We start from the raw sequence: 24,530 nt of genomic DNA on the forward strand, positions 1-24,530 counted from the left end.
CGTTGGGTCTCACCTCGACGTGTCGGCCATATTACCGCCAGACACCTTTGCAGCGTGTGGACCGGGACGCCATCTTGACAAGCGATGGACCGTGGGAGACGTTTTTACTTATTGTTAATGAGCCAGGGATTGATTGGTGTTTAGTGTGTGGGTGGGTGTGGGTGGCTGGGTGGCAGAGGAGTGTAAAAACAGGGCCGGTCAGTCCCAGCAGGAAGGAGCTGATCTGGACATGGTTGTTAAGTTTCATTGGTCCAAGTGGGGGTGGGGTCGCTTCATTGGTTGCTATCTGTGGAGCTCATTATTCACATGGTGGGTGGCAGCAAGTGGAAACCCCCCACAGCAGAAAAAAAAAACCCAACAAAAACGCAAAGACAAGGCCACAACAGAGGAGGTGAAAAGGCTGCAGGGACCGGAGTTTACACTTCTCCACCGGTTAGATCCCACATTTGAAGTTGGACCAGTCGGTCTGAAATGCCGGCATTCCGAGAATTCTTGAAGGAAATTCATAAATCAAAGCAAAAGCATGCTTGTGTTTTTTTTCTGACCCCCCCCCCCCCCCCCCCCCCCCGATGGAGATAATCAACCTTTGGCACACGACCTGATCCCTTATATTTTCCAAGTCCAAAGGGATTTAATTCCCATGTAGGATTATTATAGCCAAAGCTTTTGCTAAAATCCTCTTTTGGATCCGTCGCCGAGACAATCTGCTGTCATCCCGGTGTTTATTCCTTTCCCGGGAACGTATCTCCCCGCGCATCTCAACACTTGCCATATTTCCCGAGGTTCCCATTTGGGACACACATTCCCCGTCGACAACAAAAGGATGATCCTGCTGCTTTTTATGTCCCGTATTATTATTATTATTATTATTATTACGCCACGGAATAGTCGCGTTTGCCATCGGGAAAGATTAGAACGCGAGGATCTTAAAGCTGATGTGCTTAGCAGATGTGGGCTCATCGATTTATCCCAGCTGCAGCGTTTTCAGGATCATGGAAAACCCCAACGTTAGCGTCAAAGACTCGGGAATCGACCTCTGACTCGGGGTTGGCGGGGACAGCAGAGTCAAATACCGTCTTATCTTCTTATTGAAGTCTTCATTATCAGTTTATAATCGTACAATAACATAAAACGAAGAAATGGAATGCTCTGGCAAAGATTCCCAAGATGTTATAATTTGACGTTTGCCGTTTCTGCAAGGATCCGCTGCCGGGAACTCGGGAGGACAAGTAGGATTAGTGGATCCGAAGTGTTTCTGCGACTTGAATAAACACATGGAGATAGTGATGGAATGTGTCTGCAGTGTGGGATTAGGATGCACCCCCCCCCCACCTAACCCCCCCAACCAATCCCCCCCTCGTCTTCCATGCTGTTGCTTCTGACCTCATTTCAATGTTGATGACCAAGACCGAGTGGTCATTTGTCAGTAAGAATCCTTCCTTCTTTGGTCAGACATTTTTATAACTCAAATGATTTGGATGATATTTTTTTTACACTGAAAATCTATATTTGCTGGGATTTGAACCTGGAATCGACTCAGTGCTACCCGTCTGAAAGACAGTCAAGTGTACCGTACATCTGCACAACCAATGCCCTCAGTCCAATCTTTGCCGTAGAAGGCGTATACCAGGGGTCCCCAAACTTTTTCCAGTGAGGCCCACATGACTTTTCTTTCCTCTGAAGGGGGGCCAGGGTCAGGGTTGTATGTTTGTTTATGTTCTATGACTTGGGGCAAAGTGTGGTTGTAGTCACGTCACAATAGGTTACCATTTCCAGTTCTATGACAGAAAAATGTACATGCTTTATTGTTCAAGGGGCCGGGTCAAATGTGGAAGTGGGCCGTGTCCGGCCCCTGGGCCTTAGTTTGGGGACCACTGGTGTATACAAAGGTTACATTCTCATTCCATTTGAATGGAATTGGAATATTTGGGTCCATGTATACGTGGCTAATGTGAGTGTGAATGGTTGTTTGTCTATATGTGCCCTGTGATTGGCTGGCGACCAGTCCAGGGTGTACCCCGCCTCTCGCCCGAAGACAGCTGGGATAGGCTCCAGCACCCCCCGCGACCCTCGTGAGGAAAAAGCGGTAGAAAATGAATGAATGAATGAATGTGCCCTGTGATTGGCTGTCTCGCCCCAAGACAGCTGGGATAGGCTCCAGCACCCTCCGCGACACTCGTGAGGATAAGCGGCATAAAATGAAAGAATGAATTCATATACAGATATTAAACATGAATTAAAAACTAGTCTTTCATCCCGGACGTCACAAAATGAGACATTGTTTATGATTTATAACGGATAAAAGACGTAGCTAACTAGGATAGGCTCCAGCACCCTCAGCGACCCTCGTGAGGATAAGCGGTATAAAATGAAAGAATGAATTAATATACAGATATTAAACATGAATTAAAAACTTGTCTTTCATCCCGGACGTCACAAAATGAGACATTGTTTATGATTCATAACGGATAAAAGACATAGCTAACGAGGATTTGAATAAATTCATTCATTCCGAGACAACTTCTAGTTTCCTCTCCGATGACTAAGAGCATTTATTATCCAAATTGGCGTATGAATTACGGCGCGGCTGTGTGGTAACCTCCTAATATTTACAATGACTACCAGTAAAACAACTGTAGCTGGGGAATGTTGGGATCCTCCAAACGTCGGGTTTTGTTGAGCAAAACGGGCTAGCAGGTGGTATCATAGCGTGAGCTTTAATTATTCATTTACATTCAGACAACAAAGAGGCCGAGGAGGGAAGAGCTTGGCACAAAGTGAGGAGGAGCAGGAGGGGCCGTGCATGAATTATACATCCCCCCCCCCCCCATCGGAGGCGCCTGCCTTATTTATGAGCGAGGAAGCCCACACAGCTTGGCCCCAATGACGTTTTGTCCGCCGTAGTAGTCAACGACGCTTCGCTTAATACGTCTGAGGTTTCATCCACACGCCTCCTGGGCGACGCCTCTTGTTGCTATCGGCGATAAGAGCCCACATACAGTGGCCGTAACCGGAGCCCGGCTTATCGCAGCGCTGCAAGCTCGGTTTACATTTGGCGACGATTAGACGACACAGGACGTATCCATCACGTCAGGTCAGATCGGCGATAAAGAGGCCAGTGGGTCCACGCCGGGACCAAACCCGCGGCTGTGCTGCTTAACCCTGAGATGCATAAGTGGGGCAAAAATGACCCGGTCAGGTTGTTTTCTTAAAAATTAAAATTTTTCATAATTTCATATTTCAGGTATTCCTAAAAAAAAACATGTTTTTAATATCATGCCATTCACATTTTTAACTTACCTTTTATATATTTTAAGAATTTTTTGTTTTTTGTGTTACTACCCCAACCTTCCATAAGTGGGTCAAAAATGACCCGGTCAGGTTGTTTTTTTTAAAATATCTTCTTATTAATTTTTTTTTTATCATTTCATATTCCAGGTATTCCTCAAAAATCATATTTTTGATATCATGCCATTCACATTTTTAACTTATATTTTATAAATTTTAAGAGATTTTAGTTTTTGTGTTACTACCCCAACCTTCCATAAGTGGGTCAAAAATGACCCGGTCAGGTTGTTTTCTTGAAATATCTTCATAATGAAAAATTGTTATCATTTCATATTTCAGATATTCCTCAAAAATCATATTTTTGATATCATGCCATTCACATTTTTAACTTACCTTTTATACATTTTAAGAACATTTTGTTTTTGTGTTACTACCCCAACCTTCCATAAGTGGGTCAAAAATGACCCGGTCAGGTTGTTTTCTTGAAATATCTTCATAATTAAAATTTTTCATAATTTCATATTTCAGGTATTCCTAAAAAAAAAACATGTTTTTGATATCATGCCATTCACATTTTTAACTTACCTTTTATATATTTTAAGAATTTTTTGTTTTTTGTGTTACTACCCCAACCTTCCATAAGTGGGTCAAAAATGACCCGGTCAGGTTGTTTTCTTGAAATATCTTCATAATTAAATTTTTTCATCATTTCATATTTCAGGTATTCCTCAAAAAGCATATTTTTGATATCATGCCATTCACATTTTTAACTTATATTTTATACATTTTAAGAGATTTTAGTTTTTGTGTTACTACCCCAACCTTCCATAAGTGGGTCAAAAATGACCCGGTCAGGTTGTTTTCTTAAAAATTACAATTTTTCATAATTTCATATTTCAGGTATTCCTAAAAAAAAAACATGTTTTTGATATCATGCCATTCACATTTTTAACTTACCTTTTATATATTTTAAGAATTTTTTGTTTTTTGTGTTACTACCCCAACCTTCCATAAGTGGGTCAAAAATGACCCGGTCAGGTTGTTTTTTTTGAAATATCTTCTTATTAAATTTTTTTTATCATTTCATATTCCAGGTATTCCTCAAAAATCATATTTTTGATATCATGCCATTCACATTTTTAACTTAGATTTTATAAATTTTAAGAGATTTTAGTTTTTGTGTTACTACCCAACCTTCCATAAGTGGGGCAAAAATGACCCGGTCAGGTTGTTTTCTTGAAATATCTTCGTAATGAAAAATTGTTATCATTTCATATTCCAGATATTCCTCAAAAATCATATTTTTGATATCATGCCATTCACATTTTTAACTTACCTTTTATACATTTTAAGAAATTTTAGTTTTTGTGTTACTACCCCAACCTTCCATAAGTGGGTCAAAAATGACCCGGTCAGGTTGTTTTCTTGAAATATCTTCATAATTAAAATTTTTCATAATTTCATATTTCAGGTATTCCTAAAAAAAACATGTTTTTGATATCATACCATTCACATTTTTAACTTATCTTTTATAAATTTTAAGAAATTGTAGTTTTTGTGTTACTACCCCAACCTTCCATAAGTGGGTCAAAAATGACCCGGTCAGGTTGTTTTCTTGAAATATCTTCATAATGAACATTTTTCATCATTTCATATTCCAGGTATTCCTAAAAAACATATTTTTAATATTATGCCTTTCACATTTTTAACTTACCTTTTATACATTTTAAGAAATTTTAGTTTTTGTGTTACTACCCCAACCTTCCATAAGTGGGTTAAAAATGACCCGGTCAGGTTGTTTTCTTGAAATATCTTCGTAATGAAAAATTGTTATCATTTCATATTCCAGATATTCCTCAAAAATCATATTTTTGATATCATGCCATTCACATTTTTAACTTACCTTTTATACATTTTAAGAAATTTTAGTTTTTGTGTTACTACCCCAACCTTCCATAAGTGGGTCAAAAATGACCCGGTCAGGTTGTTTTCTTGAAATATCTTCATAATGAAAATTTGTCATCATTTCATATTCCAAGTATTCCTCAAAAAACATATTTTTGATATCATACCATTCACATTTTTAACTTACCTTTTATACATTTTAAGAAATTGTAGTTTTTGTGTTACTACCCCAACTTTCCATAAGTGGGTCAAAAATGACCCGGTCAGGTTGTTTTCTTGAAATATCTTTGTAATTAAAATTTTTCATAATTTCATATTTCAGGTATTCCTAAAAAAAACATGTTTTTGATATCATACCATTCACATTTTTAACTTATCTTTTATAAATTTTAAGAAATTGTAGTTTTTGTGTTACTACCCCAACCTTCCATAAGTGGGTCAAAAATGACCCGGTCAGGTTGTTTTCTTGAAATATCTTCGTAATTAAAATGTTTTATCATTTCATATTCCAGGTATTCCTCAAAAAGCATATTTTTGATATTATGCCATTCACATTTTTAACGTACCTTTTATACATTTTAAGAAAAATTTGTTTTTGTGTTACTACCCCAACCTTCCATAAGTGGGTCAAAAATGACCCGGTCAGGTTGTTTTCTTGAAATATCTTCATAATTAAAATTTTTCATCATTTCATATTCCAGGTATTCCTAAAAAACATATTTTTAATATTATGCCTTTCACATTTTTTACTTACCTTTTATACATTTTAAGAAATTGTAGTTTTTGTGTTACTACCCCAACCTTCCATAAGTGGGTCAAAAATGACCCGGTCAGGTTGTTTTCTTGAAATATCTTCGGAATGAAAATGTTTTATCATTTCATATTCCAGGTATTCCTAAAATACATGTTTTTAATATTAAATATAATAAATTAATAATACATAATAATACTTAATAATACTAAATATAATACTAAATATCATACAAGTGATTATTCCTAACCAAAATGGCAAAATTGTCATAAAAAGGGAATTGATTCTAGTGTGGGTGATTTTTGACCCACTTATGGAAGCGTGTAGGGTTCAATCACCCGTGCATCGAAGGGTTAAGGGAAGCCTCGTCGTATCTGAACACTTGATTTACGCTCTCTAGTGCCGCTCTGATCCGCTCGGAAAAACCTTTCCATGATAGATGCAAGGGAGTGAGAGATGAAAATGATCACGTGGACCACTTCCTCACTTCCTCACTTCCTCCAGACCCACGGCCATTTATTGCAGCTGTCAAAAGCCCTGATAATGAACTCGCTCTATCCGCACGGAGAAGAAAATAAATGCATCACTGTCTGGGCGGCCACTGAGGATTGGGCAGGCGGCAAACAAGATATTATTTACACCACGGCCATTTCACCTACACGGAAGGAACACTGGAGAACATCTTCCACACTTCTGGAAGACTCCATCCAATCTGTCTTATAATTATTACATTTTTTCTACCATTCATTTTCTACCGTTTATCCTCACAAGGGTCACAGTGGGTGCTGGAGCCTATCCCAGCTGTCTTTGGGCGAGAGGCGGGGTACACCCTGGACTGGTACACCTGGACCTCCTAGCCGCGAGGTCTGCGCGCTAACCACTCGACCGCCATGCAGCCGAGAACCCATTCATTACCTTCTAAGTACATTTTTTTTTACATTTTTAGAGTCCTCTAGACCTTAAATAACACCCCTACAGTCACCTTTACACTCATTCATTCATTCATTTTCTACCGCTTGTCGTCACAAGAGTCGCGGGGGTGCTGGAGCCTATCCCAGCTGACAATTTGGAGTGGCCAATTAACCTAGCATGTTTTTGGAATGCGGGAGGAAACCGGAGTCAAACCCACACATGCATGGGGAGAACATGTAAACTCCACACAGAGATGGGTGGAATTGAACCCTGGTCTCCTAGCTGTGAGGTCTGCACGCTAACCACTCGACCACCGTGCAGCACCCTGTATATGAATATTTCATCAAAATATTGACTTATATTAGCAATCCAGTTGGCTTTAATTAGGAATGATGGATTTGATGGAATTTCCTTGATCCATCCCAGAGAAACAATGAATTGTTATATTTCTAATAATATTAACGAGATGACAAAATCTCTGAGTGTTCTCAGCTGGAATTGAGCAGAGTAAATTCTGTGTGCAGACGCGGTCGTAAGTCTAAGGACGTATTTTCGGATGTGGTCGCGTTGTGCTTTTCCTGACAGATAACTGGTTGCGACTTCATCAACGGCATCTCTGCACTCCGTTATTCCTCAATGGCTTCAAGACTCGGAATCACCACCAATCATTCCACACAAAGGACACAATTCCTAACCATCAATCCTGATAAAAGCGCTGATGGAATAATTTATTCTGGTCTCGTCGCGTTCTCGTCCAAACAGATTCAGCTGATACGACCGGAGCAACGGAAAGCTTTGTACTTGATTTGGGAATGCCCATTCCGCCACCAGCGGGGCTGGAGTGGATTAAGACAGGCATGTTATTTTTCCATCAATTGTCAAAGCTGCGGTATTTTGAATTGTGACGTGCGCCCTGTTGAGCGTCATGCTAGTTATTTTTGAAAAATAACCAAAAGAAAGCAAAACCAATGGCATTATAAAGAAACAAAACAAAACAGAAACACTTTTTGGTTTCTTTGCTTTATTTAGCTTTTATTTAACCTACAAATATGTCAGTTCATTTTGCCTGACCCCGTATATTGTAAGATGTTCTAAATTATGACATAATTATGAAATAATGACAATTTATTTGACCCTAGAGTCTGTTCATGGGCATCGAACACAAGAAAAATCTTACTTTTTGGCTCCGCTTGGGAGACAAGAGGCTGTCAAATGGTCGCTTTTGACGTGAGACGCGAGAACTGTGTATTTAAAAAAAAAAAATCAGGCTTCGCTAAACATCTTAACCCTTGTATTATGTTACGGGTCAATTTGACCCGTTTTCAGTTTTCAAACTGAAATGGGTCAATTTGACCCGTTTTCAGTTTTCAAACTGAAACGGGTCAATTTGACCCGTTTTCAGTTTTCAAACTGAGACGGGTCAAATTGACCCGTTTCAGTTTTTGTGTTGACCAAAGTACTGGTTATCCTTTCTGTTTCTTCATGAAATTTTGTGACTTTTCCTCATCTAGGGTCATTAACACAAAAACTGATTTGTTAACAAATCATGCTAGTTAACCTTGTATTATGTCACAGGTCAATTTGACCCGTTTCAGTTTTTGTGTTAATGACCCTAGATGAGGAAAAGTCACAAAATTTCATGAAGAAACAGAAAGGATAACCAGTACTTTGGTCAACACAAAAACTGAAAACGGGTCAAATTGACCCGTAACATAAACCAAGGGTTAAAACGCTTGAAAAAGAGTCCAATGTGGGAGTTTGAGTCGCGTTTGACTTGCGCGGCTCCAATCTCAGCCTGCCAGTCACTTGTTCCATTTCTCCCTGAGAGAAGCCGCATTGGTGGTTTTTGGGTTTCTCTTTCACACTCCGCAGGCCACATGCCTCTCTTCAAACCGTCTCTACAGAATCTGAAATGTCAGTCCGTGTTTTTGTGCATCCAAAATCTTCCTTTCAGGATGGAAGCCCTCTGAGACTCTCAGTCAAGGTTAAGCGTCCGAAACGTATCAAGCGCTAAGAAAAAAAAGTCTCTCAAGTGCCGTAAAGTTTCAAAGGAGTGTAAAACGAGATGGAGTAAATCAGGCAGGCGATATCGCCGTTATGATGTCTAGACACCGTTTCCTCCGCCCGCCTTGCGTCCAAGGTCCACGAGATAGCCGTCTGCCCAGGTGTGTTTATGCGTGCGTGGTTGGCTAATGCTAAGGATCACCGAGGCTAAAAATGATTAACAGACTTAGCGACTCCACATGCAAAAGCTCGCTTAGTTCGGTCTTTTCCAAAAGGGGGGGGGGCAGGACTGGACATTTTGTTCGAGACGTCTGCACAATGTCTGTAAAAATACAGTTACAAAAATAACTAGCATGACGCTCAACAGGGTGCACATTCCCAATTACGGAATGCTTCGTCTGCACTGTATTTGTATGTCGGATCATTTGGTTACTTCACTGAGGTATTGATATGCTTGTTTATCGCCGTTAATAGGTTCCATATCCTACCTGAGAAGGAGAATTCAATATTTTAAAAAAGATTTTCACAATATTAAAAAAATATATTTTCACAATATTTTAAAAAAAATTTTCACAATATTTAAAAAAATATTTTCACAATATTTAAAAAAATATTTTCACAATATTTAAAAAAATATTTTCACAATATTTAAAAAAATATTTTCACCGTTAGCGCATAAAAAAACCTGTTCATGAAAAAAAAAAATACCACTTCCACACAGAATGAGAGAAGAGCTTTTTTTTTTTCACCCACTATCTCGGAATTTGCATCCATGGCTGACTCCATGCTGCAAGTTCAGCCAGTCTGAAGCGACAAGCTTTATTTTAACCCTTGTATTATGTTACGGGTCAATTTGACCCGTTTTCAGTTTTCAAACTGAAATGGGTCAAATTGACCCGTTTTCAGTTTTCATTTTTTTTTTCAGTTTTTGTGTTAATGACCCTAGATGAGGAAAAGTCACAAAATTTCATGAAAAAAAAGAAAGGATAACCAGTATTTTGGTCAACACAAAAACTGAAACGGGTCAATTTGACCCGTTTCAGTTTGAAAACTGAAAACATAATACAAGGGTTAAGTTCAGTTTTCATGAAATTTTGTGACTTTTCCTCATCTAGGGTCATTAACACAGTTTCAGTTTTTTAACACAAAAACTGATTTGTTAACAAATCATGCTAGTTAACCTTGTATTATGTTACGGGTCAATTTGACCCGTTTCAGTTTTTGTGTTAATGACCCTAGATGAGGAAAAGTCACAAAATTTCATGAAGAAAAAGAAAGGATAACCAGTACTTTGGTCAACAAAAACTGAAACGGGTCAATTTGACCCGTAACATAATACAAGGTTAACTAGCATGATTTGTTAACTTGTGATTTTTCATGATGTGAACTTTTTGCAAATTTTTGTTACCAACTAAAAATAATTCGTAGTTACTTGTGGCAACTGATTGCCTCACTTTTTTTGAGTTCTGCTAACTCGGGCTAAATTGGGTTTTACGGTGTACATGGCATCCATTATGTTGGCCAAGTGAAGAGTTACAGTTACTGATGGATAACGTGTACGATTGCAATTCTTGGAGTCACGCACACACTGTTCATTAGCATCATTAGCATCATTAGCATCACACACAAAACATCATGTTCCCAGTAAGGCTAGATTTTGGACAACGTACAATTATGGAAGCTCTGAGGCTTACTTAACCCTTGTATTATGTTACGGGTCAATTTGACCCGTTTCAGTTTTTGTGTTGACCAAAGTACTGGTTATCCTTTCTGTTTCTTCATGAAATTTTGTGACTTTTCCTCATCTAGGGTCATTAACACAAAAACTGAAACGGGTCAAATTGACCCGTAACATAATACAAGGTTAACTAGCATGATTTGTTAACAAATCAGTTTTTGTGTTAATGACCCTAGATGAGGAAAAGTCACAAAATTTCATGAAAAAAAAGAAAGGATAACCAGTACTTTGGTCAACACAAAAACTGAAAACGGGTCAAATTGACCCGTAACATAATACAAGGGTTAACAAATCATGCTAGTTAACCTTGTATTATGTTACGGGTCAGTTTGATCCGTTTCAGTTTTTGTGTTAATGACCCGAGATGAGGAAAAGTCACAAAATTTCATGAAGAAAAAGAAAGGATAACCAGTACTTTGGTCAACACAAAAACTGAAACGGGTCAATTTGACCTCACAGTGAGGAGACTAGGGTTCAATTCCACCCTTGATTCCTTTCAGGAAATCCATTTATAACACACCTCATTGGAGAAATATTAACATTTATTTTATGTTTATTTTATGTAGCATTATTCGGTCCGCCCCCCGCCCCCATGCATGGGATGGCCCTTTTGGTTTTGTGGGGTGGGGTGTCATCGTTCAAGGCAAACCATCATTTAGATTTTATGAAAAGTCCCAACAAATGCAAAACAAATCAGGAATTTATTAATTTAGCACTGCAAGCTGTTGAAAATTATTAATATTAATTATTAATATGAAATGAATGAATGTTTGGATGTTGTATTTTAATGCATCGTTTACTCAACTCTATTTTTATTTATTTTTTTCTCTACTGTAAAGCATCTTTGAGTACCATCATCATAAAAACAAATCAGGAATTTATGAATTTAGCACCGCAATCTGTGGGAAATGTTATTGACATATTGATATTAAATCAATATTAAATGAATATTAAATGAATGAAATGATATTAAATGAATGCAAACCATTATTTAGATTTTATGAAAAGTCACAACAAAGGCAAAACAAATCATGAATTTATGAATTTAGCACTGCAAGCTGTTGAAAATTATTAATATTAATTATTAATATGAAATGAATGAATGTTTGGATGTTGTATTTTAATTTTAATTTATTTTTTTCTCTACTGTAAAGTGTCTTTGAGTACTCTGAAAAGCGCTACATAAATAAAATGTATTATTATTATTATTATTATTAAATGTGTTGCGCATACCATAGAGCCACAACAGGGCATGTGTCTAACATATCCTTCACATTATGTGCCTTGCTCTAGGGTAAAAAAAAAACAAAAAATGCTGCCTTCTGGCAAATGAAGAGGTCTTGGCCGTAACTCTGAAAGATATATCACATGATATTAAAAAAAAAAAAAAAAAAAAGTCACTTTGCCGCAAAAGCAACACAAGCCTGCGGTTGTCAAATGTTCAAATCTGCTTCTGGAGAGAACCTTGGAAACATTCATCTTCTCAACACTGGCTTAATGCACATGGAAGGATCAAACTGCCGTGGGGGGGGGGGGGGGGGGGGGGGAGTTTTAAAAGTGAGGGTAAAGAGTGTAAAGGTGACTGTAGGGGTGTTATTTAAGGTCTAGAGGACTCTAATAATGTTAAAAAAATGTATTTAGAAGGTCACAAACGGGTTCTCGGCTGCACGGCGGTCGAGTGGTTAGCGCGCAGACCTCGCAGCTAGGAGACCCGAGTTCAATCCCACCCTGTGTGGAGTTTGCATGTTCTCCCCCGTGCATGCGTGGGTTTGACTCCGGGTACTCCGGTTTCCTCCCACATTCCAAAAACATGCTAGGTTAATTAGCCACTCCAAATTGTCCATAGGTATGAATGTGAGTGTGAATGGTTGTTTGTCTATATGTGCCCTGGGATTGGCTGGCCACCAGTCCGGGGTGTATCTTGCCTCTCGCCCAAAGACAGCTGGGATAGGCTCCAGCACCCCCATGACCCTCGTGAGGAAAAGCGGTAGAAAATGAATGAATTTTAAATTTAAAATATAGGAAATAAGGAGTTAGTATGTTCTCTGTAGGCGGCATTATGAATTATCCTTACTGGCCTTTTTTTCAGTACATTTAGCGAGTGAAGATTGCTTTTATAGTTATTAGCCCATATTTCCACACAATAAGTAAGATATGGTAGAACCAGAGAGCAATAAAGAGTGTGGAGTGATTTCTGATTGAGAACAAATTTTTCCTTTGTTGAAATATGATTCTTTAGTCATATTATTTACACAAATCTGCAGAGAAAGAGAATAACTATTTCAGCATTTTACCATCTACAGTATTTTATGATCAGCCTATGCTGGGCTTATTATTTTTTTATATACTTTTTTTTTCGAGTGGTGACGTATGTCTCAATTTCACAACTTGTCAGTGTGTCGTCCCCCTCCCCCCCGTCCCCCCCGTCCACACCCACTGGCCGACATTTAAGAAGAGGAGACGAGCGTCGCTGAAAGACGTCCTGCCAAAGCAAACAGAAAAAGGCTGCATGCCATTACAAAAGGTGCTGTCATCAATCAGTGGCCCCCATTCCTGTTTAGACAGTACCGTACCGTACCGTACCATACCGTACCGTACCGTACTGTGTGATATCTAATCCGTCTTGATGATGCCAGAAGCAAGTTTGGGAAAAGTGACACAATATTAATCGTCACCCGCTTAGCTTATCTTGAGAAGGAGACGTTGGAAGCCCCAATTGAAGTAGTAGATGTGGAGTATTAAGTATACTTAATACTCATCCTTCAATGAACTACAGTAAACCTCGGATATATCGGACTCGGATATATCGGAAATTCGCTCACAACGGACAGATAAAAAAGAACCGATTTTTCTGTAATGCATTTCCAATAAAAATTCATTGCATATATCGGATTTTTTATAACGGATTTCGCCTATTTGGGACAAAATCTCCAGTCCCGTTCCAATGCATTTCCATGAAATTTCCCTGGCATATATCGGATGGCCGCATCGTGGCGCTCCGATTCGCCGAATCGTGACAGGCCGCTATACGACGTCATTTGCAGCGTTTGCAGCGTTGCCTGCGCGTCCAGGTACATTGGAAACATAGTCAAGGAAGTGCCTTTTTATAACGGATAAAATCCCATTTACGCATATACCGGATATAAATCCCATATATGCGTAAAACGGACATTTTCCGGTATACGCATATAACGGATTTCGCTTATATCGGACAAAACCAGTGGGAACAATTGAATCCGATATATCTGAGGTTTACTGTACAAGTATGCTTTTGGACTGATCCACATCGTGGTCTATGTAGCGGTTTTTGGGTGGTACCCCATGGGTGTCCCTCGAGCAAATGGCCCATGAATCAGATAGCATCTGTCTGGATAGACGAAGGAACGAGTGAATTATCCAGTTGATGTTTGTCAACATATTTGTGGGGGCTCATTTTATCCAGGAAGTAAACAAGAGCTTGGGGTTGTTTTGTTGTTTTGTTGTTTTGTCGTGGACTAGAGCATTTATACGTCTTCACAGAAGGAAGTGTTGTTGTGTGGCTGATTTCCTCTTTTGTCCTCTTATCTGCCCCCCCCCAGTAGTGACACACACTGCATGGTTAAGTAGGAACTTTCACAGTGGTCTTTCAATACCCATTTCACGCTGTAATAAAATGCTGTGGTGGTGCTTGAACGGAGGGGGGGCTTTAGGGCATTCTGGGGGGGGGGGTGATGCCACAGCCTATCTTCATTTTGTCGAGGCTGGGACAAGGCGGTCTGAAGGACCGAATAAAGGAAGTAATTGTTGTGTTTGGGACTCCACATCTACTTGGGATGGCCGTGTATTTCCTTCATGGACATTGGACGTTACTAATTAGTTCTTCATTTAATTAATTCTTCATTATTTTATGCACTAATTATTAACTGATTTCATTTTTTAAACATAATGAAACAGAGTGGATTATGTGATGCACTCAATTGTAATCTGATCTTTTATTTAAGGGCTGCACGACGACTAAGTGGTTAGCACGCGGGCCTCACAGCTAGGAGACCAGGGTTCGATCCCACCCTCTGCCATCTCTGTGTGGAGTTTGCATGTTCTCCCCGTGCATGCGTGGGTTTTCTCCGGGTACTCCGGTTTCCTCCCACATTCCAAAAAAAAACATGCTAGGCTAATTAGCCACTCCAAATTGTCCATAGGTATGAATGTGAGTGTGAATGGTTGTTTGTCTATATGTGCCCTGTGATTGGCTGGCCACCAGTCTAGGGTGTACCCCGCCTTACGCCCGAAGACAAAAAAAATTGCATATATAAAAAATTGCATATATAAAAACAAAAAAATTGCATATATAAAAAATATATACATAAATATATAAAAATATATATACCGCTTGTGACAAAAATATATACATAAATATATAAAAATATATATACCACTTGTGAAAATGAATGAATGAATGAGTGTAAAGGTGACTGTAGGGGTGTTATTTAAGGTATAGAGGGCTCTAATAATGTTAAAAACTGTATTTAGAAGGTCATGAACGGGTTCTCGGTTGCACGGCAGACGAGTGGTTAGCGCGCAAGTTAGTCCAGAGTGTACCCCCCCCCCCAAGACAGCTGGAATAGGCTCCAGCATCCCCTGCGACCCTTGTGACGACAAGCGGTAGAAAATGAATGAATGAATGAGTGTAAAGGTGACTGTAGGGGTGTTATTTAAGGTGTATAGGGCTCTAATAATGTTAAAAACTGTATTTAGAAGGTCATGAACGGGTTCTCGGCTGCACGGCGGATGAGTGGTTAGCGTGCAAGTTAGTCCAGAGTGTACCCCCCCACCCCCCAAGACATCTGGGATAGGCTCCAGCATCCCCTGCGACCCTTGTGACGACAAGCGGTAGAAAATGAATGAATGAATGAATGTAAAGGTGACTGTAGGGGTGTTATTTAAGGTCTAGAGGGCTCTAATAATGTTAAAAACTGTATTTAGAAGGTCATGAACGGGTTCTCGTCTGCACGGCGGACGAGTTGCTAGTGCGCAAGTTAGTCCAGAGTGTACCCCACCCCCCCCAAGACAGCTGGGATAGGCTCCAGCACCCCTGCAACCCTTGTGACGACAAGCGGTAGAAAATAATGAATGAATGAGTGTAAAGGTGACTGTAGGGGTGTTATTTAAGGTCTAGAGGACTCTAATAATGCTAAAAACTGTATTTAGAAGGTCATGAACGGGTTCTCGTCTGCATGGCGGACGAGTGGTTAGCGCGCAAGTTAGTCCAGAGTGCACCCCCTCACCCCCAAGACAGCTGGGATAGGCTCCAGCATCCCTTGTGACGACAAGCGGTAGAAAATGAATGAATGAATGAATGAGTGTAAAGGTGACTGTAGGGGTGTTATTTAAGGTATAGAGGACTCTAATAATGCTAAAAACTGTATATAGAAGGTCATGAACGGGTTCTCGGCTGCACGGCGGACGAGTTGCTAGTGCGCAAGTTAATCCAGAGTGTACCCCCTCCCCCCCAAGACAGCTGGGATAGGCTCCAGCACCCCTGCAACCCTCGTGAGGATAAGTGGTAGAAAATGAATGAAAAAATAAAATAAACATTTCCAAGTGATGCCAAAGTTTGGAGCGGTAGCGTATAGGATCAGGATGTCTGACTGGGAACAAATTACTGATTCCAATTAGACTTGTTGGGCCTTGTTTGATGGGAACATTTTGCACCGAGGACTAAATGGAGAGGCAAAAAAAAAAAAAAAGAAAAGGGACTGAGCTTGTGTTGCAATATCCTTAGAGCGGTGCTAATTCATGCTGCCTGGCACGCAAGCACGTCGAGGTAATGATGAATCTATTTCCACTTGTGTGGATGCGATTGTGGGGAAGCCAGAAGCAGATTCATCCTGAAGAAGAAAGCCAGAGGAATGCATTGAGTGGGTGCACACAAGACCTTTCAATGAGTAAAATGAGCCTGATCCTCGGGCTTAAGCGCGTATGCTCGCTGATTTGTTGGAGGGATTTAGGGGCTTTACCGTGTGGACGCCTTACCGGCGGAACGTCCTTAAGTCGTCGCCGCCGCCGCCGCCGCCCTTTATTGTTGCGACGTTTGCGAGATTGCCGCTACCTTCTGAACTCCTCCGAGGGGCGTCGCGGATGTCGTGTCATGAGCTCACCGTTATTATAGATAGCAGATGACGATAAAACAGCAAAGCATCCTGGGTAGAGCGACAACTTTTGCATGAAGCAACTGAGAAGTTTTGCGGCGAGACGGCAGTTTCTTCTGGAGCTTTTAAAGGTCGTAACTCCCAAGCGCACGCATGACATCATCACGGCGATATATCTGCATTGTGAGGAGGTTGTCGGATAAACCCCCCCCCTCCCTCGCAGACACTCTAGCTCGCAGCTGCGAAACACCCACCAGGCGGGCCCACGGGGACCAGGGTGCAGGGAAGCTGACGCCGGAGTGAAGTGGAACCGAGAGCTGGCATGAAGGCAGGCAGGCAGGCGTGGGCTCGGCCCTGATTGCAGTATGTTCCTCCAGAAGCCAGATTTATGTTTCATCATCCGCCCGCGCTGCACACTCCATAAAAAGCAAATCAACTTTTCACCAGCAATGGCGGGATAACGACAGAGTCGGCTAATGAGCGAATTAAAGGCTCGTAAATGGAGCTCCGGCCTCCTCCATGGATTCTAACGTTTCTTGCATCAACACTGGATTTAATGTGCAATCCAACTCTTCCGTACCTTATAAACACTGCATTCTTCTTGCGATTGCTTAGGTCTGTTCGGCGATTACTGTTGTGTAGATATTGGAGATGGTATTCAACACAAAATTCCCAAGTATTTAACCCGGATGCCTGTTGATCTTAAAGTCCAGTGTATGAAGTGGAAGATTCGTGTGCTAACTTTCAAAGATTACCGTTTTATGTATGCAATTTTTTTTATATATGCAATTTTTTTGTTTTTTTTATATATGCAATTTTTTTGTTTTTTTTATATATGCATTTTTTATATATGCAATTTTTTTTGGTTTTTTATATATGCAATTTTTTTTCGTTTTTTTATATATGCATTTTTTATATGTGCATTTTTTTTGTTTTTTTATATATGCAATTTTTTCGTTTTTTTATATATGCATTTTTTATATATGCAATTTTTTTTATATATGCAATTTTTTTATATATGCAATTTTTTTATATATGCAATTTTTTTTTATATATATTCAATTTTTTTGTTTGTTTTTTATATATGCAATTTTTTGTTTGTTTTTTTATATATGCAATTTTAATGATTTGACAGATAACGAAGCTGAGGTCTAACATCATACATAAATTAGAACCACAGAAAGACATTTGTGGCGCACTGCTGTTTTTTTATTGACACATTTTTATTGACATTTTTTTTTCAAACAGCAAAAAGTGAAAAATCCGCACTAATTGTATGAGAAAAAAAGCATAAATATTAAGACCAAAAAAAGTCATTCAAAAGACCTTTGCATATTCATTTATTTATTTTCTACCGCTTATCCCCACAAGGGTCGTGGGGGGTGCTGGAGCCTATCCCAGCACGAGGCGGGATACACCAGCCAATCCCAGGGCACATATAGACAAACAACCATTCACACTCACATTCATACCTATGGACAATTTGGAGTCGCTAATTAACCTAGCATGTTTTTGGAATGTGGGAGGAAACCGGAGTACCCGGAGAAAACCCACGCATGCACGGGGAGAACATGCAAACTCCACACAGAGATGGCCGAGGGTGGGAGCGGTAATGTTATAAAAAACAAATAAAACAACAAATAAAGTTCTCATTATGGGGAAAATTTGGTTGCGGAAAATGTTATGTTATGAGAATAAAGTCAAAATATTATAGGAGTACCGTCATGATTAGGAGAAGAACATTTACAAGAAGAAAGTGGAAATAGTCGGACAATTAGGAGAAAATAACAGCAGAGAATAAAAAATAAAGTCAAAATATTAAGGGGATTATTACAATAATGTCATTTTAGCAGCATCAAATATTAAAGAAAAAATATGGTTCACAAATGACTTTATTTTTTAATTTTTTAATTTATTTATTTTTATAATATTATGAGTTTATTTTTGGAAATTTTTTTATTTTTTTTTATACTAATTTTAATATGACTTTTTTTCCATCATATTTAAATTATAGCTATAGAATGTGCCAAAAGAGGGGAAAAAAAAACAGTTATGGGACGCAAATGGTCCCCGGGCCACACTTTGGACACCCTAGATGTATGGTTCATTGTTCTTCAACATCCAAGCCTTTTCCTTCCCTGCCAAAACGAGATCTCTCGGTGGGCCCAACCCTGACATGTGCTCCAGTGCCTTGGCGTTATCCGCCATGTTTCCACCCCCCCCCCCCCCCTTCTGCAAAACGATCGCAGCATCCCGGATCAAGAATGTGTTGAAAAGCGTGCAACTATGTCGCGGTGTCACAGCGCTAAGACTAAGACCAGGCATGTGCACAACGAGCGGCTTTGGCTCGGCTCGCCGTGGCGCGGCGCGGTGCGGTTTTGGGCCGCTCCGGTTACTTCAGAGATGCAGTCTGGCACCACTTAGTGATTTCATGCCGACACCCTCGGTACCGTAGAACCCCTTCACTCTCTCTCAGTCACATGCGGACCCCCGCCCCCCACACCCGCCCCCCGCCCCCACCCCCCGAGGCTGTGTGTGCCAGGTTCTATTGACATTCACTCTTATTGAATGTGATTCATTTGGGGTGAAATGATGGATTAAACGCTTTTTTTTTTTTTTTTAACCAAATGACTTCTTCTAAATTCTATCATCCTATTATGTTTGTCAAAATGGTGCCTTGCTCAAGCCCATTTAGCCAAACGTTTTCCAAATGCGTTCCATGTGTTATTGTTTTTTTTTTTTTTTAAAGAAGGGAATCCCAAGAACTTGAAAGTTGTTATGTGAAGTCGGCGTTCAAGAGGAGTTTGCTCCCGGTTTTCCAGACAGTATCAGGCCTGGACATGAAAATGAGGAGCAGGTGAAGCGGCAGTCTGCGGAGAATGAGGTGCAGACAGTTTGGGAGGGTGCTGGTGCTGGTGGTGGTGGTGGGTTCATGCTGTTCAGGCATGAAGAAGGGACCCGTCAGGGGCCACATCAAGCAGGGAGATTACAAGAGACAGGGCGTGTCTGTCTGCTCATTATGGACCCAACCTGACAGGGGTTGTTCAACTGTTTTCGAGGTATGCGGGGCATCCGTGGCAAAGGGAGGCGTGGGGCCTTTGTGATGAGGAACTGCAGCACCTGATCTTTTCATGTACTTGACACCTTTTTCTCCTTTTTTATGACAGTGCCTGGAGCCCTGCAAGGAATCCTGGGACCTGAAGGAAAACCAGTGCCAGGATTTATGTGAGGTATGTCCTGAGCAAGGTTATATTTCTATTAGTACAGATGGTAATGGTAATGGTAATGGTAATGGTTTAATTTAATTTAATTTAATTTAATTTAATTTAATTTAATTTAATTTAATTTAATTTAATTTAATTTAATTTAATTTAATTTAATTTAATTTAATTTTGAATTTAATTTTGAATTTTGAATTTTGAATTTAATTTTGAATTTTGAATTTTGAATTTTGAATTTTGAATTTAATTTAATTTAATTTAATTTAATTTAATTTAATTTAATTTAATTTAATTTAATTTAATTTAATTTAATTTAATTTGATTTTGAATTTAATTTTGAATTTTGAATTTTGAATTTTGAATTTTGAATTTTGAATTTTGAATTTTGAATTTAATTTAATTTAATTTAATTTAATTTAATTTAATTTAATTTAATTTAATTTAATTTAATTTAATTTAATTTAATTTAATTTAATTTAATTTTATTTAATTTTATTTAATTTTATTTTATTTTATTTTATTTTCATTCATTTTCTACCGCTTATCCTCACGAGTGTTGCAGGGGTGCTGGAGCCTATCCCAGCTGTCTTCAAGGCGGGGTACACCCTGTACTGGTGGCCAGCCAATCACAGACCACATATAGACAAACAACCATTCACACTCACATTCATACCTATGGACAATTTGGAGTGGCTAATTAACCTAGCATGTTTTTGGAATAAAACCTGTTTATGACCTACCGAAACAGGTTTGGAGCCCTGTAGACATGAAATAACAACCCTATAGTACACATCATGTTACAATAACACACAATAACTCACATTATGCACCACTGCCGGCTTTGTTTACAGCTCTTACATGCAGGATCTCTACAGGGACATAAGAGACGGATACCGCGCTAACAAGTTAGCCTCGAATTTAATTATTCTAAACTTAAAAAAAAGGGTTTGAAACTGAGCTGAGGAAGAAGGACAAAGTGAGAAGCCAAAAATGCACCACTTCCACACTGAATGGGAGGATAACTTTTTTCAGTACAGTATGTGGCTGACTACCATGTTAAGGTAATGTAATGTAAGGTAATGTTTGAGTAATAATAGACCATAATCCACCTCAAAACAGCAATACATTTTTGAAAAACAAACATGAAATTCTCCACCTTAACTCGCAGTGTACTTAAAAAAGCCAAAGAAAAAGCAAAGGACTACCGATGACAGCTCTCACGCGGTACGCTCATGACGTCGTCCATCTTTTTAAAAGTGTCGCAAAAGTGAAAAAGAACAGGCAAAGCCCAGGGGATGCCAGGCATCATGGAGGTGGATCTCCAAAGGATTCCGAGGAATATTTCCACCTGAAACCGCGCTCAAATTCCCAATTGTACGACTTCAGAGTTTCCACTGTGATGGTGTTATTTTGCTCTTGGGCTCCGGGGAAATCAGCTTTAATTAATTTTCGGTGGTAAATGTATGAAACTAAGTCTGACGTGTTTTTTTTCCCTCCTCCCGCCCCCCCAACCCCCCCACCCTCTAGCCCCTGTTTCCCAAGAAGCATTACGAGTGTCTCACCAGCTGCGAGTTTCTCAAGTCCATCGAGGGCGTGAAGCAGGGCGACTGTCCCGCCCCGGAGAAGGCCAGTGGCTTTGCGGCGGCCTGCGTGGAGAGCTGCGAGGAGGACGGAGAATGTTCGACCGTCAAGAAGTGCTGCTCCAACGGGTGTGGCCACACCTGCCAGCTCCCCAAGAACCTCTACAAAGGTGACTGTGCTCGCTAATAATACTTCATCATTCATTTTCTACCGCTTTTCCTCACGAAAAGAGCCTATCCCAGCGGGGTACACCCTGGAATGGTGGCCAGCCAATCACAGGGCACATATAGACAAACAACCATTCACACTCACATTCATACCTATGGACAATTTGGAGTGGCTAATTAACCTAGCATGTTTTTGGAATGTGGGAGGAAACCGGAGTCAAACCCACGCTTTTTAGATATTTTTTTTTCGATATTTTGTCCTCTGTTTTGTAGCAAATACAATTTCAAGAATTTTTTTTTTACTTTAACACTACATCAGGGGTGTCCAAAGTGTGGCCTGGGGGCCATTTGTGGTCCACAGCTAGGTATTTTTATCCTGTACAGTACATTCATTCATTCATTTTCTACCACTTATCCTCACAAGGGTCGTGGGGGTGCTGGAGCCTATCCCAGCTGTCTTGGGGCGAGAGGCGGGGTACACCCTGGACTGGTGGCCAGCCAATCACAGGGCACATAGAGACAAACAACCATTCACACTCACATTCATACCTATGGACAATTTGGAGTCGCTAATTAACCTAGCATGTTTTTGGAATGTGGGAGGAAACCGGAGTCAAACCCACGCTTTTGAGATATTTTTTTTTCGATATTTTGTCCTCTGTTTCGTAGCAAATACAATTTCAAGATTTTTTTTTTTTACTTTAATACTACATCAGGGGTGTCCAAAGTGTGGCCTGGGGGCCATTTGTGGTCCACAGCTAGGTATTTTTGGCCTGTACGGTACATTCATTCATTCATTTTCTGCCGCTTATCCTCACGAGGGTCGTGGGGGTGCTGGAGCCTATCCCAGCTGTCTTAGGGCGAGAGGCGGGATACACCCTGGACTGGTGGCCAGCCAATCACAGGGCACATATAGACAAACAACCATTCACACTCACATTCATACCTATGGACAATTTGGAGTTGCTAATTAACCTAGCATGTTTTTGGAATGTGGGAGGAAACCGGAGTACCCGGAGAAAACCCACGCATGCACGGGGAGAACATGCAAACTCCACACAGAGATGGCCGAGGGTGGAATTGAACCCTGGTCTCCTAGCTGTGAGGTCAGAAAAGTCCGTTTGAACACCTCTTCTCTCCAAAAAAACAGTTGTTGTTTCTATTATCTTTCAGTGGATAAATTAATAAATAGAATATTTTAGTAATTACAGCATTGAAAACATGTTTATCACTATCTAAATACGTTTTTTCACCATTATTAGAGACCTGTATACATGAAATAGCACCCCTATTATTCCTATTAGTTATGTTTACACCACATTGCTTGTGCGCAGGCTATGGGCTCAAGTGCAGGGACACAAGAGATGGCCATTGCTTGTTCACAAATACTAAATTACTAAAAAAAAACTAAAAACTCCAAAAACTAATTAGCCCTCATTTATTTATTCTAAACTAAAGAAAGGGTTTTCAAACAGTGTGCGGAGGAAAGACTAAGTAGGAAGACAAAAACTTAACCACTTCCACACGGTAGTCCTCATGTTGGATCATCAGTGGTAATCTAATGTAGTCTCATGGCTTATCGTTCCATATTATTTGACTAATAATGTGCTCTAGTAAACCACAAAACAGCGATCATTTATTTATTATTATTATTATTTTTTTTAAAACACAATATAATGAGTAAGCGATGGTGCAACTGCAAAATGGAAGGGAGTAAACTTCGAGTATCTCATTGCCCGGCTGAGTGTCCTGGTTTTTGGTAATCAAACCATGGTCACCCCACCCGTAGCAGGCGCCACAAATGTCCAATTTCTATTCACACGACTTTAAGTCAAGTCAAGTCAAGTTTATTTATATAGCCCTTAATCACAAAAGAGCCTCAAAGGGCTTAACAAGCAGGCAACAGTAGAAGACAGACAATAGACGACAAACGACATCCCCTGATCTGAACCCCCATCAGGGCAAGGAAAAACTCAAAACCCATTAGGGAAAAAGAAACCTTGAGAAGGGACCGCAGATGGGGGAATCCCCCTTCTAGGATGACCAGGCTGCAATGGATGTGGAGAGGTTAACATGTGACAGTTAAATATAAACATAGAGTATAAGAGTCCAGGTCCAAGATGTGATGCCATTAGGACAGTTGGGCAGCCACGGGTCTTGAGATGATCACTATCCCTCTGCTGCAGCGCCTCCAAGGTAGGCCACGTCCGATGTCCAGTTTCGTCAAGGCAAACTTCCAAAACAGCCTCTCCTGGACCCCCCCCCCCCCCCCCCCCCCCGCCCGGGGGGGGCGGTATGGGAGAGAGAAGGAGCGGCAGTCAAAACAGGCAGGGAATATTTTTAACTAAACGCTAAAGTATAGAAATGAGTCTTAAGTCGGGACTTGAACATTTCTACTGAGGTAGCAGCTCTAATATTAACAGGTAGATCATTCCACAACGTTGGGGCCCGAATGGAAAAGGCTCTAGAGCCCGCATACTTCTTTCTGGCTCTCGGGATAGTCAAAAGACCGGCGTGTTGTGAGCGTAGGTTTCTAGACGGAGCATAGGGTACAATTAGGTCCACCAGATAACAAGGTGCCAACCCGTGTAATATTTTGTAAACCAGAAGCAGTACCTTAAAGTCACATCTTAAATGAACTGGGAGCCAGTGCAGGTTGGCTAGTATTGGTGAAATATGGTCACACTTACGTGTCCTTGTAAGAAGTCGCGCTGCAGCATTTTGTACTAACTGCAAGCTTTTGAGACTCACCATTGGAAGACCAGAAAGCAGCACATTACAGTAGTCAAGGCGAGACGTGACAAATGCATGGACTAGGGTCTCTGCATCAGAGGT

The 24,530-nt window shown here is 40.2% G+C and overlaps 1 protein-coding gene across 5 annotated transcripts in view; it reads left to right on the top strand.

Moving 5' to 3' along the window:
• LOC131135868 (anosmin-1) overlaps nt 1-24,530 on the top strand; it is a 94,903-nt gene that overhangs the window by 36,469 nt on the left and 33,904 nt on the right. For all 5 annotated transcript variants that reach the window (XM_058082263.1, XM_058082266.1, XM_058082267.1 and 2 more), the window contains 2 exons: nt 19,894-19,956; nt 21,475-21,697. In XM_058082263.1, coding sequence (XP_057938246.1) covers nt 19,894-19,956; nt 21,475-21,697 — 286 coding nt within the window. The remainder of the gene's footprint in view (nt 1-19,893; nt 19,957-21,474; nt 21,698-24,530) is intronic.

The sequence above is a fragment of the Doryrhamphus excisus genome, chromosome 9 (assembly GCF_030265055.1).
Source record: "Doryrhamphus excisus isolate RoL2022-K1 chromosome 9, RoL_Dexc_1.0, whole genome shotgun sequence".
Classification (NCBI taxonomy): Eukaryota; Metazoa; Chordata; class Actinopteri; order Syngnathiformes; family Syngnathidae; genus Doryrhamphus; species Doryrhamphus excisus.